We start from the raw sequence: 24,830 nt of genomic DNA, 5'->3' as shown, positions 1-24,830 counted from the left end.
CCTGTTCACGGCCCCAACCCTCCTGGTGTGTGTACCGACCACACCACTCAAGGCCCAAATATGTCTCCATGGTGACACAGCTGGCCTGTTTTCTGATCAGCCTGTGAATCACGTGTACTTAATCAGATCACGTAAGCTGTGACAGTTTGTTTTTAAAAGGGACCAATAAACCTAACACAGGCCCGGTACAGTAACGCCTACCCTGAGATAATACTTTTCTTAAAAGACCGATTCCTTTATGATCTAAATACCCACCAGCCAGGTCTTGGTTGACTACAGAGATTTTCCTGTGAGGGCCGAAGAAGGCCCCTGCTACATCGAGGGCGAGGTTTCACACACACACACACACCACGCCCCAGAGGGTCAAAGTCATGCCAAGCCACAGGGACGCTGCCAACACCTCGGTGGCCTAGAAAGATAAGACCGAGGCCCTGAAACCTGACAGCCCTCATGAAACCAGGTGTGTGTCCAGCAAAGTAACCTGGGGAACAAGCTAGAACCCAGAAGGTGGTTCCTCACATCAGGATGTTCCCAAACCAAGCCACGATCCTGCCTGCCTTTTGTCTCATACTAACTAACCCCACTTCGAGGGCTAGCTCCCCAGCACCAAGACATTTGCGTCCACCAGTGTGTCCAGGGCAGCAGAAACTCGTGTCTACTCTGATGTCACCTTCCTCAGAAATCCCAGCCTCAAGTTCCCAAGGCATTTTGGTTCAAGTCGACACACACCACATTCCCGATGCTTACCTTCCAGTTCCGTCTGCAAGCGAGAAGTGGAGGTGTGTTGCTACATGAGCAGAGTCCAGGAAAAGGCAAGCTGGAGTCTCTGCAGGTCCAAGATCAGACTCCCCACAAGCCTGCTGAAGGAACTGCATTTCCCTCCTCATTTACATACATGGTGACATCACTGTAACCAACGCTCTCGGGAGTTGGGGCCCTGGTTCTCCTTCTGGAGCATTACTCACTTATAGATTAACTACTTTGGGAAAGAACAGCATGCAGAAGCTAGAAACCAGGTTCTTTGCTCTGGTCCTGTTTTTTATTTGGGAGAAACCCTACCTGGAGCCAGAGATGAGACTGTGCATGGGCTTTCGCTTCCATCTTTAGCTCTGTTTGCTTCTCTGTTGAAATTGCTCTCAGACACTTCTTATCATCCAAGAAGCATGTACTGAACCAGCTACTATATGACTTGCTTCATGAAGCAGTGTACAGCTGGGCCAGGACAGAGGCACGTAAATAAATATTTATATATATAATACCGATAAGTTGCAATAAAGCTGTATCAGAGCAAAGGAGGTCACACTGCCTGGGAGTGGTGGCTATGCCCCCAGCTCCCCACCAGAATGGTTAAAATGAAAACGACTGACAATACTGCCCTGGCCGGTTTTGCTCAGTGGTTAGAGCACTGGCCCACGGACCAGAGAGTCCCGGGTTCGGTTCCCACTAAGAGCACATACCTTGGTGGCAGTTTGTCCCCAGGTCCGGTTGGGGTCGTGTGGGTGGCAACCAGTTGATGTGTGTGTGTCTCTCTCTCTCTCCCTCTCCCTCTATCTGAAGATAAATCTAAAAATGTCCTTGAGGATAAAAAAAAAAAAAAGACTGAGAATACTAAGTACTGATAAAGATGTGGAGGAACTGGAAGTCTAGGGCAAAATGGTATGGACATGTGGTAGGCAGAATAATAACCTCCTAAAGATGTCCACATTCTAGTCCCTAGAACCTGTGAATGTTACCTTATGTGACAAACAGGTGTTCGCAGGTGTGATTAAGTTAAGGCTCTGAAAATGGGGAGATGATCCAGGCTTTTCCAGGTGGTCCCCATGTAATCACAAGGAAGGCAGGAGAGTAAGAAAGAGAGAGGCGATGTGACTATGAAAGCAAAAGTTGGAGAGAGAGACTGGACGATGCTACGCTGCTGGCCTTGAAGGTGGAGGACGTCATGAGCTAAGGAGTGCAGGGAGCCTCCAGGAGCCGGGAAGGCAGGGAAACAGATCCTCCCCGACAGCCTCCAGAAAGGCTCCACTGACACCTTGATTTTCGGACTTGTGACTGCCAGAATTACAAGATAATAAATGCATGTTGCTGTAAGCCAGTAAATGTGTGGTAATTTGTTATAACAGGAATAGGAAACGACTTCCAACTGTTTGGAAAAGGGTTTGGCGCTATCTGCTAAAGCTGAACATACGCCTACCATAATATCCAGCAATTAATTCCACTCCTAGGTATGTCCACGACAGAAATGCATCGATAGGCACCGAGAGATGGGTGCAAGCATGTTCACAGCAGTTTTAGTGAAAAGAATAAAAAACTGAAAATAACCCAACCGTCCATAAGCAAGAGAATGGATAACACAAATTGTAGTACCGTTACACAATGTAATAGTACTTGGAAATAAGAAAAGGTGCTGGAGATAGATCATGGTGATGGTTGCACAATAATGAATGTACTTAATGCCACTGAACCAAACTCTTAAAAATGGCTGATATGGGCCCGGCTGGTGTGGCTCAATGGAGATCATCATCCCATGGACTGAGAGATCCCAGTTCCATCCTGGTCAGGGCACATGCCCGGGTTGTGGGCCCAATCCCCAGTAGGGGGCATGCAGGAGGCAGCCAATTGATGTTTCTCTCTCTCCCTCCCTAAAAAAAAAAGTAAATTTCATGTTATGTATATTTTGCCAAAATAACAATGTACATACTACATGAATCTATTTTAATAAAGTTAAAAAATAAGCAAAACTAATCCACAGTGAAAAGAGGCAAGAACAATGGTCACCTTTGGGGGGTTATGGTCGAGGAGGAGGTACAAAGGAGTCTTCTAAGTGTTAAAAATGTTTAGTTTTTTTGACCTGGGTGTTGGTTACAAAGGTAAATATATAAACATTCATGAGACATTATGCTTAAAACATTATGCTTAAAAATCTATGAACATTTGTTTCCAAATGCCAACCCCAAGTTTATTTGCACATGATTTGATTTACCTGCATTAGTGTTATCAACACTGTAATGTAAATGGAAGAGCAAAGAAGAAACCACCAAAAGTGTGCATGGTTGGGGATAGCTTCAGGGAGGAGGGGAGGTGTAAGCCAAGTACTGAAGGATGAACATGGCAGACATAGAGAGGAAGGGAATTCTGGGCATAGGGTAGAGCATGTATGTGGGCAGTGAGGTGCAAATCCATGCAGAGTGTCCTGGACACCACAAGCTGGGGGTAGTTGTTGGCTAAAGAGAAGGGGCTAGAAGGGTAAGTGGGAGCCCATCCCAACACGCCTGGGAATCCTCATCAACAGCGTAGACTGTACTCAAGCTAGCCAGACGTCAAAGGTTAAGCCAGAGAGTGACATGATGGATCCATGACAGAGAGGGTGATACCTGGACAGAGGGACAGAGACCCCTAAGGCTCTTGTGATAATGGTCAGGCCCCAAATGACCCGGTCTGTCTCAGGGGATGGGGATGAGGCCATGAGAAATGAAGAAGACAGAACTCACTATCTTGGATGTAATGGGAGAGGGGTGGAGGAGGCTGTTAAGTCTGCTGCCTCCAAGCCTATATGGCTGGTGATTCCACTAATACAAAGGGTGAAGACCAGACTACCCTTCCCTCTGCTTCCTGGGCTGGCCATGGAGGATCACAGCGTCTTGGAGTTGGAAAGCACCGGTCAGATTTCTTAGTGTACCATCTCACGTATAGACAAGCAACCAAGTTCTTCTCATAGGCCAACACCTGAGGCCACAGTTTGTGAGGAACAAGCTGGAACGGGAGAGCTGAGGCTTATCTACTTTAGTGAGCATGTCCTAGAGACGAAGAAATATGACTCACTTGGCTGTGGCACCCAATTGCCCCCAAATGCCCTCACCAACTCACCTCCCATCACAGGGTTCTCCAGCCTAGGCCTGTGGTCTCAGTCGCTGCCAGCCTCTTAGTGGAGAAGTTCTCCCCACAGTCCACCCAAATCCTGTACAGCTAATGGTTCCATCTAATGGTTTGGTAATGCCTTGTAAGTCAATCTGGTTTCTCTTCCAACCAAGTTATTTAACCAAAACGGAGGCACGGGCAGAAAGGGGCGAGCTGACCACGGGCAGCCCAGGGCTACCAGGAGCCAAACATAAGTCTTGGCTTCTAGGTTCCACCTCGGCCCTACAGACCTGATACGAACCACAGGAGCTAACTGCCGATTCTGATCTCGGTGGCCTGCGCACAGCTGAGCATGGTTGAATGACAAGTGCCAGTACCAGAGCCTAGAGAGGGGACACCAAGAACAGATAGGTCTGAAGTGACTTGTTTCAGGCCTGAAACTCATTCTTCATTTGTTGTTCCTAATCTGGCAAAGCAAGTCGACATCTAGGTTAATTGCATGGTCCGGTTCAGGAGCCACTACCACATGCAGCTATTTAAAATGAAATGATTTAAGATCAGACACAATTTAAAAATCAGTTTCTCAGTGCTCAATAGCCACATATGGCTGGTGGCTGCCATATGGAATAGACGCAGAACATTTCCATCCTCACAGAAAGTTCTGCTGGACAGGGCTGCACCCGCCTGTGGTATCTCCTTTTTGAAGTGGCCTGATCATAAGAGGCACGCACGCTCGGCCGGTGTGGCCCACTGGTTGAGCGTCGACCCATGCACCAAGAGGTCGCCGGTTTGATTCCCGCTCAGAGCACATTCCCAGGTTGTGGGTCTGATCCCCAGTGGGGGGCATGCAGGAGGCGGTCAGTCAATATTCTCTCTCATCGATGTTTCTATCTCTCTCTCGCTTACTTCCTCTCTCTAAAATCAATAAAGCAAATAAGTAAATAAATAAATAAGAGGCACTCACTCTGAAATCATCTTTACATGCCAAAATGGCAAGAATGCTTTCTATGTTTAACTAATAAAGATAAAAATGATATACCACAGAGGACATTCAACACTGCTTAGCAGAAAGGCACTGAGTTTCCTTGAGTCCCTCAGTCGAAACTGAGAGAAAGTAAAAGACAGCTAAGGGAGCAGAATGAGCCCTGGCCGGTTTGGCTCAGCAGTAAGTGTTTCAGCCCAAGGACCAAAGGATCTCGAGTTTGATTCCCGTCAATGGCATGTACCTGGGTTGCAGGTTCAATCCCTGGTTGGGGTCATGCGGGAGGCAACCAATTGACGTGTCTCTCTCTCGCGCATCGATGTTTCTCTCTCTCTCTCTCTCTCTCTCTCCCCCCCCCCCTCTCCCTCTCTCCCTTCTACTCCCTTTACAAATAAATAAGTAAAAAAGAGGAAAGCTGAACAGGGTAGAGTGAAACAGTCCACGTGGCTCTCTTGACTGTTCTGCTATCAAAAGAGTTAATCTCATCCCAGAAGATTAGGGATATGTGGAAATTAATGGACCATTAATAAGAAGCAATTACTCTTTAGAAATAATTCGTGGCTGATGAAAACAAAATCAAGTGAAGTGAAAATCTGGGTGGATGAGGAGGGAAAACAAGGAGAGTGGGAACATTTTGCAGTAAGAAAACTGCAATTACAATCAGTGATTTTTTCAAGAGTGTTTTTAGTTCTGAAGATGTAACTGAAACTGTTTACATAATATTGGTTACTAGCTAATAAAAATGATTGCTGTTAGACTATGTTTATAATCACACAATTCCACTGGAGTTATCCAAGTGTGAGGAAAGCTTCCGTCGAAAGCTGTCACAGTATTTCACCACCAGTCGTCACCCTGGACGGGTGCTCGAGGGAACTGCACACAAAATAAATAAGGTAAAGAGGAAAACCTCCTAAGAGATGACACTACCCCCATGCATAAGGACTGTGGGATGTTGAAAAGGCATGCCTATGTGCTAAGGAAAGAAAACATACAGGAATCTCTGTGTTTGTGTGTGTGTAAAAAGTAAGCATAGCAGGAGAATCCTGTTTTGCCCAGTTCACAATTTGGATGGTTATTTATTTTATTTTTTAATTTTTTCCCCCTTCATTGATTTTAGAGAGAGGGAAAGAGAGAAACATCAATGAGAGAGAATATCGATTGGCCACCTCCTGCATGCCCCCCACTGGGGATCAGGCCCACAACCTGGGCACGTGCCCTGACTGGGAATTGAACCAGTGACCCCTCGGTGCACAGGTCGACGCTCAATAACTGGCCGGGCTCGGATGGTTATTTCAAGTGAAGGGCACATATTAAGGTGTTCTGAAACAGGGACACAGAGCCCTGCTTAAGGGCTTTAAGCGCCTGGTGCAAGATTCAAGCTGCAGGGGTCTTTCCTGCTCCATGTTTCTGAATTTCAGGTATTGATTTATACCCTCCGTCTGCTTACATAAAACATAGCAGAAATAAATATGAAAAGTAGATGAGAAGGAAAAAAACTAGTGTAGGGATAGAAACATGAAGTCAAGAAGGAAATTAACTGAATATACGTAGCATAGCAATTGGGTTTCTTCACTGGCTGACGTGATAAACCAACAGTTAAGTCTTTTTTTAAAATTTCAAACACAGATTGCATTCAGTACCATTCCATACCAGTTTCAGATGTATAGTAAAGTGGCTGAAAAACCATGCACTCTGCAGAGTGGTCCCCCCACCCTCTGCCCCAAGCACCCACCTGGCCCCATACCCCACGATCTCAACATTATTGACCATATTCTCCAAGCTGCAATTAGCGTCTCTGTGGCTATTCTGCAACTACCAATTTGTACTGTTTAACCCCTTCACCTATTTCACCCAGCCCCCCACCACCCTCCCCTCTAACAGCCGTCAATTCTCTGTATTTGAGTCTCTGTATTTTGTTAGTTTAACTTGTCCATTAGATCCCACATGTGAATGAAATCATATGGTATTTGTCTTTCTCTGATTGGCTTATTTCACTTAGCACAATACTCTCCAGGTTCATCCATGCTGTCACCAAGGGTAAGATTTCCTCCTTTTTTATGGTAGAGTAATATTCCATTTTGTATATATACCACAGCTTTTTATCAACTCATCTACTGATGGGCACTTGGGCTGCTTCCATATCTTGGGTATTGTAAATAATGCTGCAATGAACATATCTTTTTTTTTTTTTATCCTCACCCGAGGACATTTTTTAAAATTTTTTTGTTCAGATAGAGTGAAAAGGAGAGAGAGGAAGAGAGAGAGAGAAACATCGACGTGAAAGGGACACATCGAGTGGCTGCCACCCGCACGACCAACCAGGGCCAGGGACAAACTGCAACCGAGGTACGTGCCCTTAGCGGGAACGGAACCCAGGTCTCTCTGGACCAAAGGCTGACGCTCTAACCACTGAACCAAACCAGCCAGGGCCTTATCTTATTTTTTAAATAGAATTTTTTTTGTTGTTTTTTGTTTTTTATCCTCACCCGAGGACATTTTTCCATTTTTTGTTCAGGTAGAGTGGGAGGGGGAGAGAGGAACAGAGAGAGAGAGAGAAACATCGATGTGAAAGGAACACATCGAGTGGCTGCCACCCGCACAACCGACCAGGGCCGGGGACAAACTGCAACCGAGGTACGCGCCCTTAGCGGGGATCGAACCTGGGTCTCTCAGGACCGCAGGCCGATGCTCTAACCGCTGAACCAAACCGGCCAGGGCTTAAATAGAATTTTTATTAAAAATTTTTAATGTTGACTTTATTATACATTTCCCCCATACCGCCCTTTGCCCACCTCCCCCTCCCTTGGCCTTTACCACCGTATTGTCTGTGCCCATGGGGTATGCATATATGTTCTTTAGCTAATCCCTTCACCATCTTTATCCAGTTACCACTACCACCTCTTCTCTGGCTCCCACCAGTCTGTTCCACGTATCCATGCCTCTGGTTCCATTTTCCTCGGTTTACTTTGTTCATTAGATTCCACATGTGTTTGAATTGGTTTTTTTTGGTTTCTTCAGATATATTCCTAGAGTTCAAGCATTTGTCCTGTCAGCCAACCTGAACTTTCTGGTCACAATTATCGAGTGGCTTCTGTGAACAGGCGCTAGGAAAGTACACCACCAGCCCTGGCAGGGGAATAACCAGACCTGACCCCACAGAGCCCATCTCAACCCAGATCGGTAGACCACACCCAGCAGATGGGATTCCGCCCGGACCCAATATGGAATCTGGAGACCCGAGGCCAGCCACTACCGCCCTCTCCTCCCCATTTCCATCAGTCGCATACCATGCTTTCCTTCGGTACCAGCTTAGCAATGACCAACAAGCCAGGCCCACCTCCTTTCCACAGCCTGTCAGGTCCTTGAGATGATGTTCTGTGCAGACCTTGCCATTTGCCCATTCTGGGGAAAACAAAAGCAGCTTCTCTCCCCAGGGGCTTAGGGGTCCGGCATGCTTTGCCTTACTGTAGGTAGGAGAGACCATTTCGTCAAAGCGTCTTTCCATGTCCGCTAAGCACACCCCTGCGGAGACCCAAGGCAGACTGAACACCACAGCATATCTGTGCTTCATCCCACACTTGACTGACCCCCTCAGTACCACTGTGTCCTATGTGACCATGGGCTCATTCTAGACTAAAAGAACTTTCTGCCAGGATGGAAATGTTCCAAGACAGTGCTGTCCAATCTGCCAGCCACCAGCCACAGCTGGCTACCGAGCGCCTGAAATGTGGCTGGAAGTGTAAAATAGACACTGGTTTTTGATGACTTGGTGCAAAGAACAGAAAGTAGGATATCTCGTTAACAATTATTTATATTTATTAGATGTCGAAATAATATGTTGGATATATTGGAGTAAATAAACAGCATTATTATATTAATTTAACTTGTTTGTTTTACTTAAAAAAATTTTTTTTCTTTACTGATTTTCAGAGAGAGAAGAAGGGAGACATAGAGTGACCCGTCCCGCAGGTCAAGCAACGAGGACTCTAGAGGGGGAGTGAGGATGAGGAGGGACAAGAGACACGAGAAATGGAGACAAGACAGGGCTCTGATCAAGTCTCGTTTATTCTGGGGAGATCCACAGTATATATAGGGCAAGAAGCAGAAAAACAAGAACATTTGTTGCCAAGTGATGTTTGTGGTGACCACCCCGAAGCCATTTCAAGTAAATATCATGTAAATATCACAGGTGGAACAAAAGACAAACAGAGCATAACTGGCTGAGTAAATGGTTACTTAAAGGAATACAGAGCCCTGGCCAGTTAGGCTCAGCGGTTGAGCATCGGCCTGCGGACCAGAGAGTCCTGGGTTCGGTTCCCGCCAGGGGCACATACCACAAAAAAAAAAAAAAAAGGAATACAGAAACATTGTATGCAGAGATGCAGAGATATCCTGCCTTGGGGCAGGAGATGGCAGAGCAGATTTTTGCAAAATGGATGCCATGCAAACAGTCTCCCACAATAGAGAGAGACATCGATGAGAGAGAACACTGATTGGCCACCTACTGCATGCCCCCTAATGGGGATCAGACCCACAACCCAGGCATGTGCCCTGACTGGGAATTGAACTGGCAACCTCTTGGTGCATGGGTCGACGCTCAACCACTGAGCCACACCTGCTGGGCTGTTTTACTTTTTAAATGCAGCTATTAGAAGTAGGATTACATATGTGGCTATCATTCTTTGTTAGTAGCCAGCACCAGCCTATACTATTATTTACTATTTTTCTTTAAATTCTCATTTTTAGTTGTTTCAAAAATATAGATGAAATAACAGTTTGATGTACTAGTTGTAATTTTACAATTAATCCACAGAACTATTAATGTAATTTTTTTTAAATTTTTTGTTTTATCCTCACCCGAGGACATTTTTCCATTTTTTGTTCAGATAGAGTGGGAGGGAGAGAGAGGAAGAGAGAGAGAGAGAGAAACATTGACGTGAAAGGGACACATCGAGTGGCTGCCTCCCGCACGACCCAACCAGGGCCAGGGACAAACTGCAACCGAGGCACGTTCCCTTAGAGGGAACTGAACCCGGGTCTCTCTGGACCGCAGGCCGACGCTCTAACTGCTGAGCCAAACCAGCCAGGACATAAAATTGAAGAGATAAGTTTGTCCACAATAAGGACATACATTGAAAGTGTTCATTTAGCCCTGGCTGGTGTAGCTCAGCTGGTTGGGTGTTGTCCCATGCACTGGAGGATAGGGATCTGATTCCCAGTCAGGGCACATGACTAGGTTGCAGGTTAGGTCCCCGCCTGGGGTGTGTGCAGGAGGAAACCAACTGATGTGTCTTCTCCCACATCAATGTTTCTCTCTTTCTTCCTCCCCTTTCCTCCATCTCTAAATATGAAAAAGTGTACATTTAGAAATGTTTATAGCAATTTGACAGAGTAATCTGATATCCACTGATAGCTTAGAACTTAATATCTTATCTAATTTAACATTTAAAAATTAGGACTTATATTTTCCATGTCTTTTATTTTTATTTAATTAATTTATTTTTGTTACAGATGTTTCTCCTTCCCCCCACATCGACACCCTCCTTATCCCGCTCCCCACCAACAGCATTGTTGTCTATGTCCATTGATAATGCATATATGTTCTTTGGTTTATCTCTTCCCGTCCCCCCCGCCCCGAGGTATGTCAGTCTGTCAGTCTGATCCCTATGTCTGTGTCTTTGGGTCTATTTTGTTCATCAGCTTATTCTGTTCATTAGATTCCACAAATAAGTGAGATCATGTGATATTTGTCATTCTCTGATTGGCTTATTTCACTTAGCATAATACTCTCCAGTTTCCCCCATGTCGTCTCAAAGAGTAAGAGATCCTTCTTTGTTACAGCTGCATAGTGTTCCATTGTGTAAATGTACCACAGCTTTTTTTTAAAATCCTTACCCGAGGATAATTTTACATTTATCTTCAGACAGGGTGGGAGGGGGAGAGAAAGAGAAACATCGATGTGAGAGAGACACGTAGAGTGGTTGCCACCCGCACAACCCCAACTGGAGCTGGGGACCAACTACAACTGAGGTATGTGCTCTTAGCAGGAACTGAACCGGGGGACTCTTTGGTCCATGGGCTGACGCTCCAGCCGCTGAGTCAAACTCGCCAGGGCTATCACAGCTTTTTTATCCACTCATCTGATGGACACCTGGACTGTTTCCAGATCTTAGCTATTGTAAATAGTGCTGCTATGAACATAGGGGTACATATATTCTTTCTGATTGGTGTTTCAGGCTCCTTAGGCTATATTCCTAGAAGTGGGATCACTGGGTCAAATGGCAATTCAATATTTAATTTTTTGAGGAAACGCCGTATTGTTTTCCACAGTGGCTGCACCAGTCTGCATTCCCACCAGCAGTGTACTAGAGTCCCCTTTTCTCCACACCCTCGCCAGCACTTGTTTGATGATTTGTTGATGGCGGCCATTCTGACAGGTGAGAGGTGATACCTCATAGTTGTTTTGATTTGTATCACTCTGATTATTAGTGACAATGAGCAGTTTTTCATATCATCTTTTATATTTTATTTTTCTAGTAAGTCTTTTTATTGTATTTTACCAAGAAACTGGTCAACAATAGATTCAAAATTAGAAAACAAAACTGATCCTTCACCAGAGTTAGTTTGAAACACACTGGCCAAGACTATAAGAGAGAATTTTCCATGGATGTTCCAGAGTGATGACCAGAGAGCCACAATGCTCAGTCACTCCCAATGCAGTGTCCCACGACAGGGAAGCATACTAAGGAGATCTTCCAGACCCCAACAATATAGGCTGGCGTAGAGAGGAGGGGGGCTAATTCCTAGTGAACCAGAAATTTTGTTAAATGGATCTTCTCTTCCTCTAAGCATTTTAGTTAATAAAATTTTTGCTCTAAGAAATGAGGGTCCTCATCACCTTTGGGGAGAAAAACAACTATGTACTATGGAAAAGGAACACAAAATCCTCATAAAATGTGGATCGACAGTACTGAGCTAGATCGTGGGAGGGGTAGAGGAGATGTGGGCAGCATGGTTCATGTATGAAAGGAGATGGTTATAATCCATCTGAGAAGGCACAGCAGCAGAGAAGCTAAAACTACTGAACTCTGGAGTCAATCACACTTGGGCGGAAGGTCTGGCTTGCCACTTATGCTTGACCTTGAGTGAATGAGTTAATCTCTCTTTTCAATGGATTTAGCTGTTGTACTAGAGAATCTCCAAAAAGAGATTCCTCTTTTCCCAGTAGGCACTTACTACTCTTCACATAAAGAAGAGGAATCTAAAATATCACATGATCTCACTTATTTGTGGAATAAAATGAACTAAACAAACTGCTGAACAAAATTAACCCAGAGACATGGAGGTGGGGTACAGACTGACAAGCCTCAGAGGAGGGGGGTTGGGGGGGGATAAAACACAGAACTTACAGCCATGTATGCATGACCAATGAACATAGACAACAAAGCTGGGTATGGGGTGGGGGGGTGTCAATGGGGGAAAAATGAGAAACATCCATTACAAAAACAAATAAATAAAAAATAAATTAATTAATTTTAAAAAAAAGGGAGGGGAGTCTAGCTGGGCCGGTGTGGCTTAGTGGATTGAGTGTCGTTCCATGGACTGAGAGGTCCCAAATTGATTCTGGGTCAGGGCACATGCCCTGTTTGTGGGCTCGATCCCCAGTAGGGGGCGTGCAGGAGGCAGCTGATAGAAGATGTTTCTCTTTCACATGGGATGTTTCCATATCTCTCTCCCTTCCTCTCTAAAAAAAATCAATAAAAACATATTTTAAAAAAGGAAGTGGAGTCTATTTCCTTTCCCTTGAATATGGGCTGGCATCGTGACTTGCTTTGACCACAGAATGCAACAAAGTGACATTCTGGGACTTCCGAGCCCAGGCCTTCAGAGAACTGGCAACATCTACTTCCTCACGCTTGAAGTGCAGATATCACACTGTGGAGTTCAGGGCAGTGTGGCCTTCAGGGACACTTCACGCCCACTGAGCTCCCACAAGACTGCAACAGCAGGAGCCACTCAGCTGACACTACAGGGACCAGAAGAATTGCTAACTGCTCAGTTGAACCCAACCAACCCCAGAATCCTAAGAAATAATAAACTTGTAGTGGTTTGTTACCCAGGCATAGATAATGGAAACATCTCTAAAATGAGGAGTAGAACACTATAAAGCCCTAGCCGGTGTGGTTCAGTTGGTTGGAGAGTCATCCCACACACCAGGTTCAAATCCAGATCAGGGCACAGGCCAAGGTTGTGGGTTTGATCCCGGTCGGGGTGGGTGTGGGAGGCATCTGATCGATGTTTCTCTTTTTCTCTTTCCCTTCCTCACTCTAAAATCAATTTTAAAAATATTTAAGAGTGTTTGTGAGGAATAAAGTAAAATAATGTGTGTGAGTGGTTATAATGGTGCTTGACAGTGAACAGCGGTTACTACCTGAGAAGCTAAGGTTACCACAAGTGCAGGACATGACCGCAGACCTCCCGGGAGGCACGTTCAGGTTGTGAGGGCTCAGGACCCTGGGCAACAACAGAGGTGAAAAGGAAGGTTTCATTCAGACTGTGAGGACCCTAGATTAAGTGGACCCCTGAAGGGAAAAAGGGACAGGGGATGCCAGGCTCATGTGGCTCAGTTGGTTGAGCATTGTCCCATGCACCAAGAATTCACTGGTTTGATTCCTGGTCAGGGCACATGCCCGGGTTGCAGGCTCGATCCCCAGCAGGGGGTGTGCAAGAGGCAGCCGATCAATATTTCTCTCTCATCAATGTTTCTCTCTCTAAATAAAAATCAATAAAAACATATTAAAAAAACAAAAAACAAAACAGAGTTCTGGCCCTGACCGGTTTAGCTCAGCGGTTAGAGTATCAGCCTGTGGTTCCCGCTAAGGGCACGTACCTCGGTTGCAGTTTGTCCCCGGCCCTGGTTGGTCATGCGGGTGGCAGCCACTTGATGTGTCCCTTTCACGTCGATGTCTCTCTCTCTCTTCCACTCTATCTGAACAGGAAATGGAAGAATGTCCTTGGGTGAGGATAAAAAAAACATTCTGGCTGATTTGGTTCAGTTGTTACAGCGTCGGCCCACGGACTGAAGGGTCGAGGGTTCGGTTCCAGTCAAGGGCACTTACCTGGGGGTTGCAGTTTCAATCTCCAGCCCCGAGTCGGGGTTGTGCAGGAGGCAACAGATTGATGTGTTTCTCCCACATTGATGTCTCTCTCTCTCTCTCTCTCTCTCTCTCTCCCCCTCCCTCCCTCCCTCCTTCCCTTCCACACTGTCTAAAAATCAACGGAAAAATATCCCCAAGTGAGGATTAACAACACCGGAAAAAAAAAAAAAAAAGAAAGAAAAGAAAAGCGGACAGGAGACATTTCGGTTTGAGGGGAGCACAGGACCTATGTGATACTGAGGCAGCCTGACAGCTGAGATCTGGTGATTCTACCTGCTGGCTAAAGGTATGTAAGCAGATCCAAGCAACAGGCGCTTGTTCCTCCTTTGTTACCCTGTGCATATAACATACGCACTAAAAAGAACAGTGCATCTGATCATTTCCATGGGGGAAGGAAAGAAAACATCACTGGAGGATAATGGGAACATGCAATGGATTTTGATATCAGAAGAACCTATTGCTAAAGGAAACAACCAGAGGCAGTCCCCTGCCACTGACCTGGGCCCCTTGGCTAAGGCGACAAATGACTCCATTTTTATCATCAATGGACCTTCCTCGATATTTTTCCAATAACAGGCTTATTACCCCTAGAAGTAAAGGAATTTTACCTAAGATTATAGTTGCCCCATATGTTGGGAGGCATTTGCAGTTTTGTATCCTATTTGCAGGCACTTGTGTATAATGCTAATTTTGACTTCTGTAATCCCTGTCACACCCACTATTGTACCATTCCCCTGAGGGGGGGGGGCAAATGAGGGTTGGGGCTTCTGTCTTTAAAATCTACGCTGCTGAGGATCTGGGGAAGCTGTATCCCCCCCCCCCCCAGCCAGCTGGTGTAATGAAGTGCTCCTTTACAGATGGGCTGTGCGTCTCTGGTTATCTCGCTGACAGGTTACAACACCACCTTCTACAACAGCCCCCAGGAAAACCAGTCACCAACTCATATCCATCCCCCAATGTGCCCACATGAAAGGGTCCGAGAGCCTACACATCGCAGGCCTGTCTTTTCTAGACCTCACAGCATTCAGTACAAACTTAGGAGCAAAGGCTGACCCTCAAGAAATGCAGGGTTGAATCTTATTAAGAATGATACGGCTTTGGAAGACCAAAGCACGATCAGATTCTGGGGTGGGTTATAATAAAACCTCAATAATCAAGACTTTTCTGAGGATGACATTTTTCTAAGTATCTGACCTCACAAACCCTCAAAAGAACAAACCGCAGTACTATCTGGTACCAAAATTGAACACTCCGTTTTTTCCACACCAACCCTAATTCACACAGAAATTTATTTAGTATTTTTTTTTAATCTTCACCCCAGGATATTTTTCTTTTATCTTCAGATAGAGTGGGAGGGAGAGAGAGGGAGAGAAACGGAGAAAGAAACATTGATGTGTCCCTCTCACATGGACTAGTTGCCTCCCTCACGACCTGGACCTGGACCAGGGCCGGAGATGAACTGCAACAGAAGTACATGCCCTTGGCCTGAATCGAACCCACAACTCATTGGTCCAAGGGCAGACTCTGAGTCAAACAGGCCAGGGCTATTTACTATTTTAAACCTTCACACATGTCTTTCCATATTTCCAATCTCAAATGAAGGAAAATGGCTTTAAGCTAATCTAGCTATAAGTGCATTAAATGGTTCTACAATAAAGTTTCTTCCAACTAGAACTTGGTAAGAATGCCCCCTTATTAAGTTCCTTCAAATAAATTAAAATCTCACAGATAAATTGTAGGCCCAACCATACAGCCCCTCCCTGCCTCTAAATGCTGAAATAACCTATTATTTAAACTCCCAACCAAATATAAATGTGAACTTCAACAACTTCCCTTTTCCAATGCTTGATTCTACTAGGTCCCCCTCCCCCACAGCTGGCTCTGATAGGTGAGTGGGTGGTGAGGGAAATCAAAGTTTTGCCTCCTCAAAATGTGCCCTTTGGGATACTAATTTAAACAGGTTATTAAGAAACAAAAACCCCAGAAAGAAGCTTTGACTCTCCCCCTTCCTGCCTAAAAGAATTCAGATGGAAAAACCTGCTTCAAGAAGGGAATCAGTATAATCACCTTGGCCACATATAAATTAGCACATGTGATAGACTGGAAGAAATCTAGCAAAGCTTGTCTCCCTCTGTGTCCCATTGTTTCTGGGTGGCCCAGCAAGAATTTACCATCTGTTTGTTCTTTCTGTGAACTACCTACTTCCCCTTTGGAATCCCTGACCCCTACTGCCCACCCCCTTCTCCTTTGTCCAGAATGGCATATAAGCCTTAACTGCCCAATGCCCCATTTGGGGTTTCATACCTTATGACACCTTGGCATGTAGATCCGCAATAAACTGTACATTCTCCTGTTAATCTGTTAATTTTATTATTAGCCCAGCTAGAAGAATTTAGAAGGTGGGAGTATATTTTTATGCCCCCAACAGTGGTTCTGGGTTCTTCCCTAGCAGATTCAGCAGGGTTTCTCAAGCAAAACGGATGAAAACAGAAGTACATATTTATTTATAGTATTTATGTCACTATCCTGAGATGTTTGTTAAATTCTGCCTTAAAAATATGCATGATGAAAAAAAACGCTAACTGGGAAAGATTTAAGCCACCTCCTCCTTCTATGAATGATGCAAATGAAGGTTCAATCACAAATACCCCTCCCCCCGACATGAAAAGCATGTTTTAAGTGACTAAACATTTCCCCTGATTTGTTTCCCTTTCTTGGTACACCTTATATAAAATAATCAGATCTTCACTATGTGATAATTCTCTGAATCGTATACTTAAGATCTGTGAGCTTTTGTGGTACGAATGTTATACTGCAGTAAAAAAAAAATGTTTTAAAAATAGCTCACATTAACTTTTTTTTTAAAAAAGGCGTTTCCAAGATAAACAGCATGAAATCAGTAAATTAGTTTCCACGTTGTTTACACCCCCACACTACCTGCAACAACTTTACAGAACGTTAGAAGACTCGGGACCGGCTTATCTAAAACTGCCAAATTCCTCAAAATTTCCCCCTGCTGTGCTCACTGCTGGGCAGCCAGTCCGGGGACCAGCCCCCCATAGGTCCTCGCAGCTGCAGCTTCGCTGGCCCGGAGACTTGTTCGTCGCGCTGCCACGTGAAGGGGCCGCGGCTCCGCCAGACCCCTGGGCAGCACTCGCGGGCGGCAAGGGAACCCGGCCAGGGGCTCGCGGCGCTCCACCCGCCCCTGCCAGTGGGGGACCCACGGCTTCTGCCCCGGGGACGCCGCAAAGCCCGCAGCCGTACCACCTTCGCATTCCTCTGCAGCCACCTCTCGCTTGTTTCCCTAGACGCAGAGAGGGCGGGCGCGCAGGCCCGGGCGAACCCCCGCAGCCCGCTCCATCCCTCCCAGCGCCCCCGACCCCCGCCACTCACGACGAGGCCCCCACCCCGGACATCAAACGTGGGCCTCGGCACTCCAGGTCAAACACACTTGCCACCCACCCTAAGCCACCCCCAAGCTCACTCACTCACTCAGGCCAGCGGAGAGGAGACCCTGCCACCCGCACCGCGAGGGGCGCGGCCCTCCATCCAGTGCCCCGCCAAACCCAGGCAAGAGGAAGGGCGTTGATTCTACCTCCGCGCCGCGCCTCCATCCCCTGCCCTCCAGGGCCACTGACCTGTGCGGCCCACAGCGGGTCCGCACTGCCCCCCGGGGACCTGAAGCCCAGGCACCCACTGAACCCGGGGACCTACCTGAAAACCGATGGTTGGGCGGCGAGGTCCGCACCGCGCTTGGATCGGCCATCTTCCCAAGGAGCGGGGAGCCCCGCGTAGTCCCCTGCGTCCCGGCTCCCGCCTCGCAGCCGCCTCCTTGCTCCATCAGGACGCGCTAGCCGCACAGGCCCACTGCCCCGGCCGCTGCGTCGCACAGCACCGTACCCGCGCCCGCACGCGTCCGCGTCCTCACGCAGCATGCGCAGCCGGTTCTCACGCTGCGCACGCGCACCGCGTGCACATGCTTCGGGCGCACCGATCCTCAGCAGACACGTACCTCGTGCACTGGCAATGTGGGCCCTAGTTCTCCAAGCGCGCGCACATACTGCGTGCCCGTGCGATGTGCACACCGGTCTTCACACAGAGCACCTGCACACACGTCGTGCACACACCGGTGTAAACACACCTCTCCATACAGCGCACACCCTTCAAGTGTTATACACATAGGATGCAGTTTCTCACTCAGCGTGTGAACAAAGCTCACACACACCATGTGCACCCACATGCTCCCCCAGCACGTACATGTTCTCACACACCGTGCACACACGTCTTCACATGACTTACATACGTTCACACACAGTAGGCGTCCACACACATACTCAGCGCTGCCGCTCTGGAAATAGTTTCTAGCTAGTGCCTCAGGCAGGCGCCCCTTGGGCCAGTGCCAATGTGTAGACGCAGTAGACCCTCCCAACAAGCACAGTTAGGTTCCCGTGGCCGGCGCTAGGTCCTCCCTCACGGAGCCAGGTGCGTGGCCACCCAGAGAGGGACTCCAGCAAGCCAGCCTGGACGACCTTCAAGGAAGGGCAGAGGCGCGCAGTCCGATGGACTTCAGCCTTCCACCCCACTCCCGCTGATTGCATCCAAGAGCTACTCAATGAATGATTCCTTTTTCCTGGGGTGCAAATAACACCCACCTGAGAAATGTCTGTGAGGAGGACCTCTCTGGGAAAACTGTTAAACGTGTAGTCCCGGAGTAGGTTCAGAGTTTGTGTGTGTGTGTGTGGGGGGGGGGGGGCTGTCTTTCCCCTAGACATCCTTGTACCCCTGCCATGAGCATTTATCTTTTCAAAATCATGCATATTGAGAAAGACATCTTTGTAGAGCCTGCTCAACCTGCAGGTATTTGCCTAGGTATAGCCTGCCAAGTGATAATCCATCCCAGTGGACCCCCAGGCTGCACCTTTCTCTGTTGAAGGGCGACCAGCCCTGTGAGGTTCTAAATCCCACCCTTAGGGGAGAGAGGAATACATGATTAAAGAGCCGGATTAAGTTAAATAAAGGTACAAGGTTTCTTTGGGGGAGGGGGATGAATGATGAAAATGTTCTAGAATTAGGTTATGGTGATGGTTGACTCTATAAGTATACTAAAAAGCATTGAATTGTACATTCTAAACTGGTGAACTTTATGGTATGTAAATTAAACAATTAAAGTAAAAACACCAAGCTGATGCCCAGCGAGTGTGGCTCAGTGGTTGAGCGTCGACCCATGCACCAAGAGGTCGCCAGTTCGATTTCCAGTCAGGGCACATGCTCAGGTTGTGGGCCCCATCCCTCGTGGGGGGCATGCAGGAGGCGGCCAATCGATGTTCTCTCATTGATGTTTCTATCTCTCGCTTCCTCTCCCCTCCTCTCTCTCTAAAAATCAATAAAGAAAAAAAGAAAAAAAAAATACAACAAACTGACCCCCAGGAAATGAAAAGCTTGGAGAGTCCCTTTATGGCACAAAAATATAAACGTGTTCGTGACACTCCCAAAGATGTGCCCAGAGTAGGGCGTGACTAGAGAGAGAGCCAGAAGGGGAGTTTAGATACAACTGAGCAAGTAATCAGGCATGTGGTGGCTGGTCCCTTGGCTGTCAAGAAAGCTGTTTCTAAGTTAATTAGGTCATGGGAGCTGTTTTCCACACACCCCTCCCCCCTTTTTTACAGCTCTTGGATACCAGTTTATAATTCATCCAATTCTTAAGCTCATTCATGACTTGCTGACGTGTCAGACTAGCATCCCTTTCTAGTATTATTCTTTTTATTTTCTATTCCACGCTATCCTCTTTCTAGTAATAGACCTCCCCTGTTAAATATAGTTTTCTAGCTGTATTTTTAAAATATATATTGTGAAGATATGCATGGTTTTAGTTTATATAAATGATATTGCTCAATAGTTATGATTCGGTTTGTTTTTCCTTGCTTGGAATTGTTTTCAACATCTATCCCTTGCAGCTGTAGACAAATGTATCAGAAATAGATCAGCCATTCATTCTGGTTTACTCTTCTGAAAATTGCCTATCCGATCCTTGTCCATCTTTCTATTGGACTACGTTTTTTTTTTTTTTCTGTTGATTCCCAGGAGTTTCCAGTATTCTAGATAATCCCTTGTGGATTTAAAAATGTTGCAAATATTTCACACTAGTCAACTAACCCGTTCAAAGATTAGCAATCCTCCTTAATTTTTATGCCCAAACGAACCCATTTAAAAGCTTCTTATACAGAAACTAAGAGTTTCTGTATAAGAAACTAAGAGTTTCGAGAATAAGAGTTTACAAAGAATGTTCACCTATCTTTTACTTGGATCCACCTATCATTGCCATTTTACCCCATTTAGTTTATCATTTGTACTTCTATCTTTAATATTTCATCAACTGTTCTTAAAGTTGCATACATACACTTGGCCCTTTACCCTTAAATATTTCAATGTGCATTTCCTAAGAATAAGGATATTCGCTTGCACAACCACATTAGTTATGAACTTCAGTAAATATAACATGGAAACAATTTCATCTAATTGGCTGTTTCTCCACTGTAGAGGTACTCTTCTAATTTATAAGCAATCTGTGGGGAGGCACTACTTTAAAGCCATGCAAATAACCTATTCCTTGTCAAAACTTCCCCCTAGATTTAGCATCTATTGATAGTTCTTGATCTAATCTTTCTCATGGTTACATAATAAAATCTTATAAAATTTTCCTCTATGGTTCATGCTTTAAGAGGTCTTTTCAAAATGCAGATATAAAAGGTCAAATTGTGGGAAGTTTAATGGAGCCCTTAAACCTCGATGGAGCTGAGAGTCAGTGGAGAAAAGGGGTAAATTCAAAGTGTAGCATCAGGTAGTCAGTAGAAGGAAGGAAATAAAAAGATTAAAGAGCTCTTGTTTAGCAAGGCTGGTGTGGCTCAGTGGTTGAGCTTCGACCCATGCACCAAGAGGTCACTGGTTCGATTCCTGGTCAGGACACATGCCCAGGTTGTGGGTGAATCCCCAGTGAGGGGCGTGCAGGAGGCAGACAATCAATGTTCTCTCTCATCGATGTTTCTGTCCCTCTTTCCCTTCCTCTCTCTCTAAAATCAATAAAGAAAAAAAAAAGTTTCAAAAAAATCTTGTTTAGTATATGCTTCCCCAATCCCAAAAGTCTGCATTTTCCTCCATTATAGATTTATCTCAACTCTAAAGCAATTGTATTTCCTGCAAATGGTATGATAAATCCATATTTACTTTTCTCTGTGGTTTTCCCAGCACCATCTATTCATCTATCCTTTCCCCAATCATTCTAAAACAAAGCACTTTTATCATATACCACATCTGCGTAGATACATGAGCTTAATTCTGAATTCTCTACTCTAATCTTTTTGTCTATTATGGCATCTATCATTATTATTTTTTATTCTCACTCGAGGACATTTGTCCAATTTTTATTCAGATAGAGTGGGAGGGAGAGAGAGGAAGAGAGAAACATCGATGTGAAAGGGACATATCGAGTGGTTACCTTCTGCACGACCCAACCAGGGCTGAGGACAAACTGCAACCGAGGTACATGCCCTCAGCGGGAACTGAACCCGGGTCTCTTTGGACCACAGGCCGATGCTCTAACCGCTGAGCCAAACTGGCCAGGACTATGGCATCTATTATTTATTACTATGGCTTATGGTGTGACTTAATACCTGATGTAGAGTTCCTTTAGACTTCTCCTAGAAATCTGTAATTTCCGTATGAAATTTCTTCAGAATCAGTCTATCCCTCCAATCCTGCTGGAATACTTTATGACAGTAATTCTCAAATTTTTTGTCTCAGAGCCCCTTCATAGCAGGGGTTGGAAGTACAGCTTGTGGGCCAAATGAAGCCGGCCACCTATTTCTGTAATAGTTTTACTGGAATCTGACCACATTAGTGTTTACATGTTGTCTACAGCTGCTTTTGCATAACAATGGCAGAATGGAGTTGTAACAGACCATATGGCCTACAAAACCTGAAATATTTACTGGTCCTTTAGAGAAAGTTCACCAACCCCTATTTTACACATAAAAGTGAAACTCCCAAGTAACTTTTATAAAAGTTAATGTTGGTGGGTGTTGTTTTCCAAAACTTTTTAAAAAATGTTTTTATTGACTTTAGAGAGAGGAAAGAGAAGTATCTATTGGCTGCCTCCCTAACTGGGAATCAAGCCTGTAACCTGGGCATGTGCCCCGACCTGGAATCAAACTTGTGACCATTAGGTGCCTGGAACAATACTCAACCAAGTGAGCCACACTGGCCAGAGCAAAACTTTTTACTTGAACGCACAGGTGTAGTATTGGCAACACCGTCAGTTGTCCTTGGAATGACAAGTTCACTCGTGGACTCTATGAATATGGACATGTCAGGAAAATTAAAAAAATATTTAGTATTTATTTCAAAAATAAATCCAATGCTTTAGCATACTTTTAGTGAAAAGTAACTAAAGAACAAAGTGATTGAGAAGAGTGGCAGTTTCACATTTTTGCAAATCTCTACTATCTTAACAGAAGACAGTCTTATACCTGCTTTTCTATTCAATGTGTTTTCAGTATATTATTTTGGTCAAAGCATATGAAGAAAATCTGGCCTCAGAGGTATGAAGTTGGAAAAGGGAAAAATTAATAGCCTTTTCAGATAACTGTGTGTTTTTCTTTGACACCACACCCAATCTTGACAACTGATTTTTTTTCATCCTCACCCGAGGACATTTTTTCATTTTTTGTTCAGATAGAGTTGGGGAAAGAGAAACATTGACGTGAAAGGGACACATCCAGTACCTGCCACCCGCACGACCAACCAGGGCCTGGGACAAACTGCAACCCAGGTACGCGCCCTTAGCAGGAACTGAATCCGGGTCTCTCTGGAGGGCAGGCCGATGCTCAAACTGCTGAACCAAACCAGCCAGGGTACAATGATAATTTCTTAAAGGTTACTTGCAATGTGGAGCCTAACACCGAATCAATGATCTTTTCATACTATTACATTAAAACGACCGATCATTTAGAAAATATTGGGTAAGCCATGAAGATCTTCCACAAGCCAACACATTTCACTCTACAATATTTAAAGTCACATTCATTAGTACCATCACTGATCTCTTCAGAAGTCTTTACTGTGAAGCTGTCAAGCTAGTGGTAGCAGATAGATAGTAGTTTCCCAAGTTTTAGCTTTCACTAGAAAGCTCAAATTTTATCACTGTCAACAAATGCTGTCAGCTATTTTCTTTGAAGTTGACAGTTTCTTTTTATTCACTTGTGAGAAAATGCTGACATCAAACCGAGTTTGAAAAACCAGTCCTTTCAAGTAAAAATGGTGTTTCATGAAAAGCAGTGGCCAGTTTAGTTTGCAACTCAAATAATCACACAGGTGTTTTTCCTTGAGTCAACTGTACTTCCCAGGTTGAGCAGAAGTGCTTTCTGTAGCACTTCCTATGCTGTCACATGAAATATTAAAAAGATGCATACTCGCCCTGGCCCTGGCCGGTTTGGCTCAGCGGTTAGAGCGTCAGCCTGCAGTCCTGAGACCTGGGTTCGGTTCCCACTAAGGGCACGGACCTCGGTTGCAGTTTGTCCCTGGCCCTGGTTGGGTCGTGCGGGTGGCAACCACTCGATGTGTCCCTTTCACGTCGATGTTTCTCTCTCCCCCCCCCCCATCTGAACAAAATATTGAAAAATGTCCTCAGGTGAGAATAAAAAAAAAAAAAAAGATGTATACTCTGCCCTGGCTGGTGTGGAGCGTTGTGCCTTGTACCAAAGGGTTGCCGGCTTGGTCCCCAACTGATGTTTCTTTCTCTCTCTCCCCCTTCCTCTAAAAAAAATCATTAAAAAAAAAGTATACTCAGGGGTGGTATTTAATGAGATTAATTTTAATGCTTTTCAGGAACATTCTTAAGTAAAATTGAGTTTTTAAAAAACTTGTATTTCTATGTTTGCTTTTGGTAGATAACCTTTATCAAGTTAATTCCAATTATTCTTAGATTACTGATATTTAAAATAATAAATTATGTATTAAGCTTTATCAAGTTGGCAAATAATTCAACGGATTCTATACCTCACAGTCCAGTAGATCAAAGAAGCAATGGGACTTGACTCAGATTCTGCCCCCACTTTTGGACCTGCCACTATCAAACTGTGAACTAAATGAAGCCTGGGCTGGACAGGAAAGAATGGCTTTTTAGGAGTGAGCAAGCTGACCAGAGGACAAATGCCTACTTTGCCTATGTATCTTCACATAGTACAAAATGAGGTCTGTTGAATGTGATTTTGGCAATTTGAGGTCATTCTGGACAACTGATTTAACATCAGAAAAGGCCATCTTCAGCCCAGGTTTGTAACAGATTTACTCACCCAGAAATTGCAAGTCTGAATGGATTCATCTGAATCAAATAACCAAAAACACAAAAGTAAAAAACAGGTAAGTAGTCCTGGCTGGTTTGGCTCAGTAGTTAGAGCGTTGGTGTGCAGGATTGATTCCTGGTCAAGGGAACATACTTTACCTGGGTTGCAGGTTGGATCCCTGGTCCTGCTTGGGGCCGTGCAGGAGGCAACTAGGCAACCAGTCTATGTGTCTCTCTCACATCTATGTTTCTCTTTCTCGCTCCCCCTCCCTCCTTTCTACTCTATCTTAAAAAAAAAAAAAAAAAAAAAAAATCAATGGAAAAATATCCTCAGATGAGGATTAACCAAAAATAAATAAATAAACGTTTGTTAAAAATGTCATAAAGTGTGAAAAGAATCAATTGCATACAGTGTTGCACATTATTTCATATTTTATTTTCTAATTCCAATTATTTTGCATCTGCTTTTTTAAAACACAATTCCACATGATGGAAAAGG

At 45.1% G+C, this 24,830-nt stretch overlaps 1 protein-coding gene across 1 annotated transcript in view; it reads right to left on the bottom strand.

Moving 5' to 3' along the window:
- MAP7D2 (MAP7 domain containing 2) overlaps window positions 1-17,847 on the bottom strand; it is a 109,809-nt gene extending 91,962 nt beyond the window's left edge. Inside the window, exon 1 of the mRNA XM_036270832.1 lies at window positions 17,710-17,847. Coding sequence (XP_036126725.1) covers window positions 17,710-17,836 — 127 coding nt within the window. The 5' untranslated portion in view covers window positions 17,837-17,847. The remainder of the gene's footprint in view (window positions 1-17,709) is intronic.
- Between the last annotated feature and the right edge of the window lie 6,983 nt (window positions 17,848-24,830).

This window comes from Molossus molossus, unplaced genomic scaffold, assembly GCF_014108415.1.
Source record: "Molossus molossus isolate mMolMol1 unplaced genomic scaffold, mMolMol1.p scaffold_m16_p_2, whole genome shotgun sequence".
Lineage (NCBI taxonomy): Eukaryota > Metazoa > Chordata > Mammalia > Chiroptera > Molossidae > Molossus > Molossus molossus.
The sequence above is the reverse complement of the archived record's forward strand: the minus strand, read 5'-3'. Positions and strand labels throughout refer to the sequence as shown.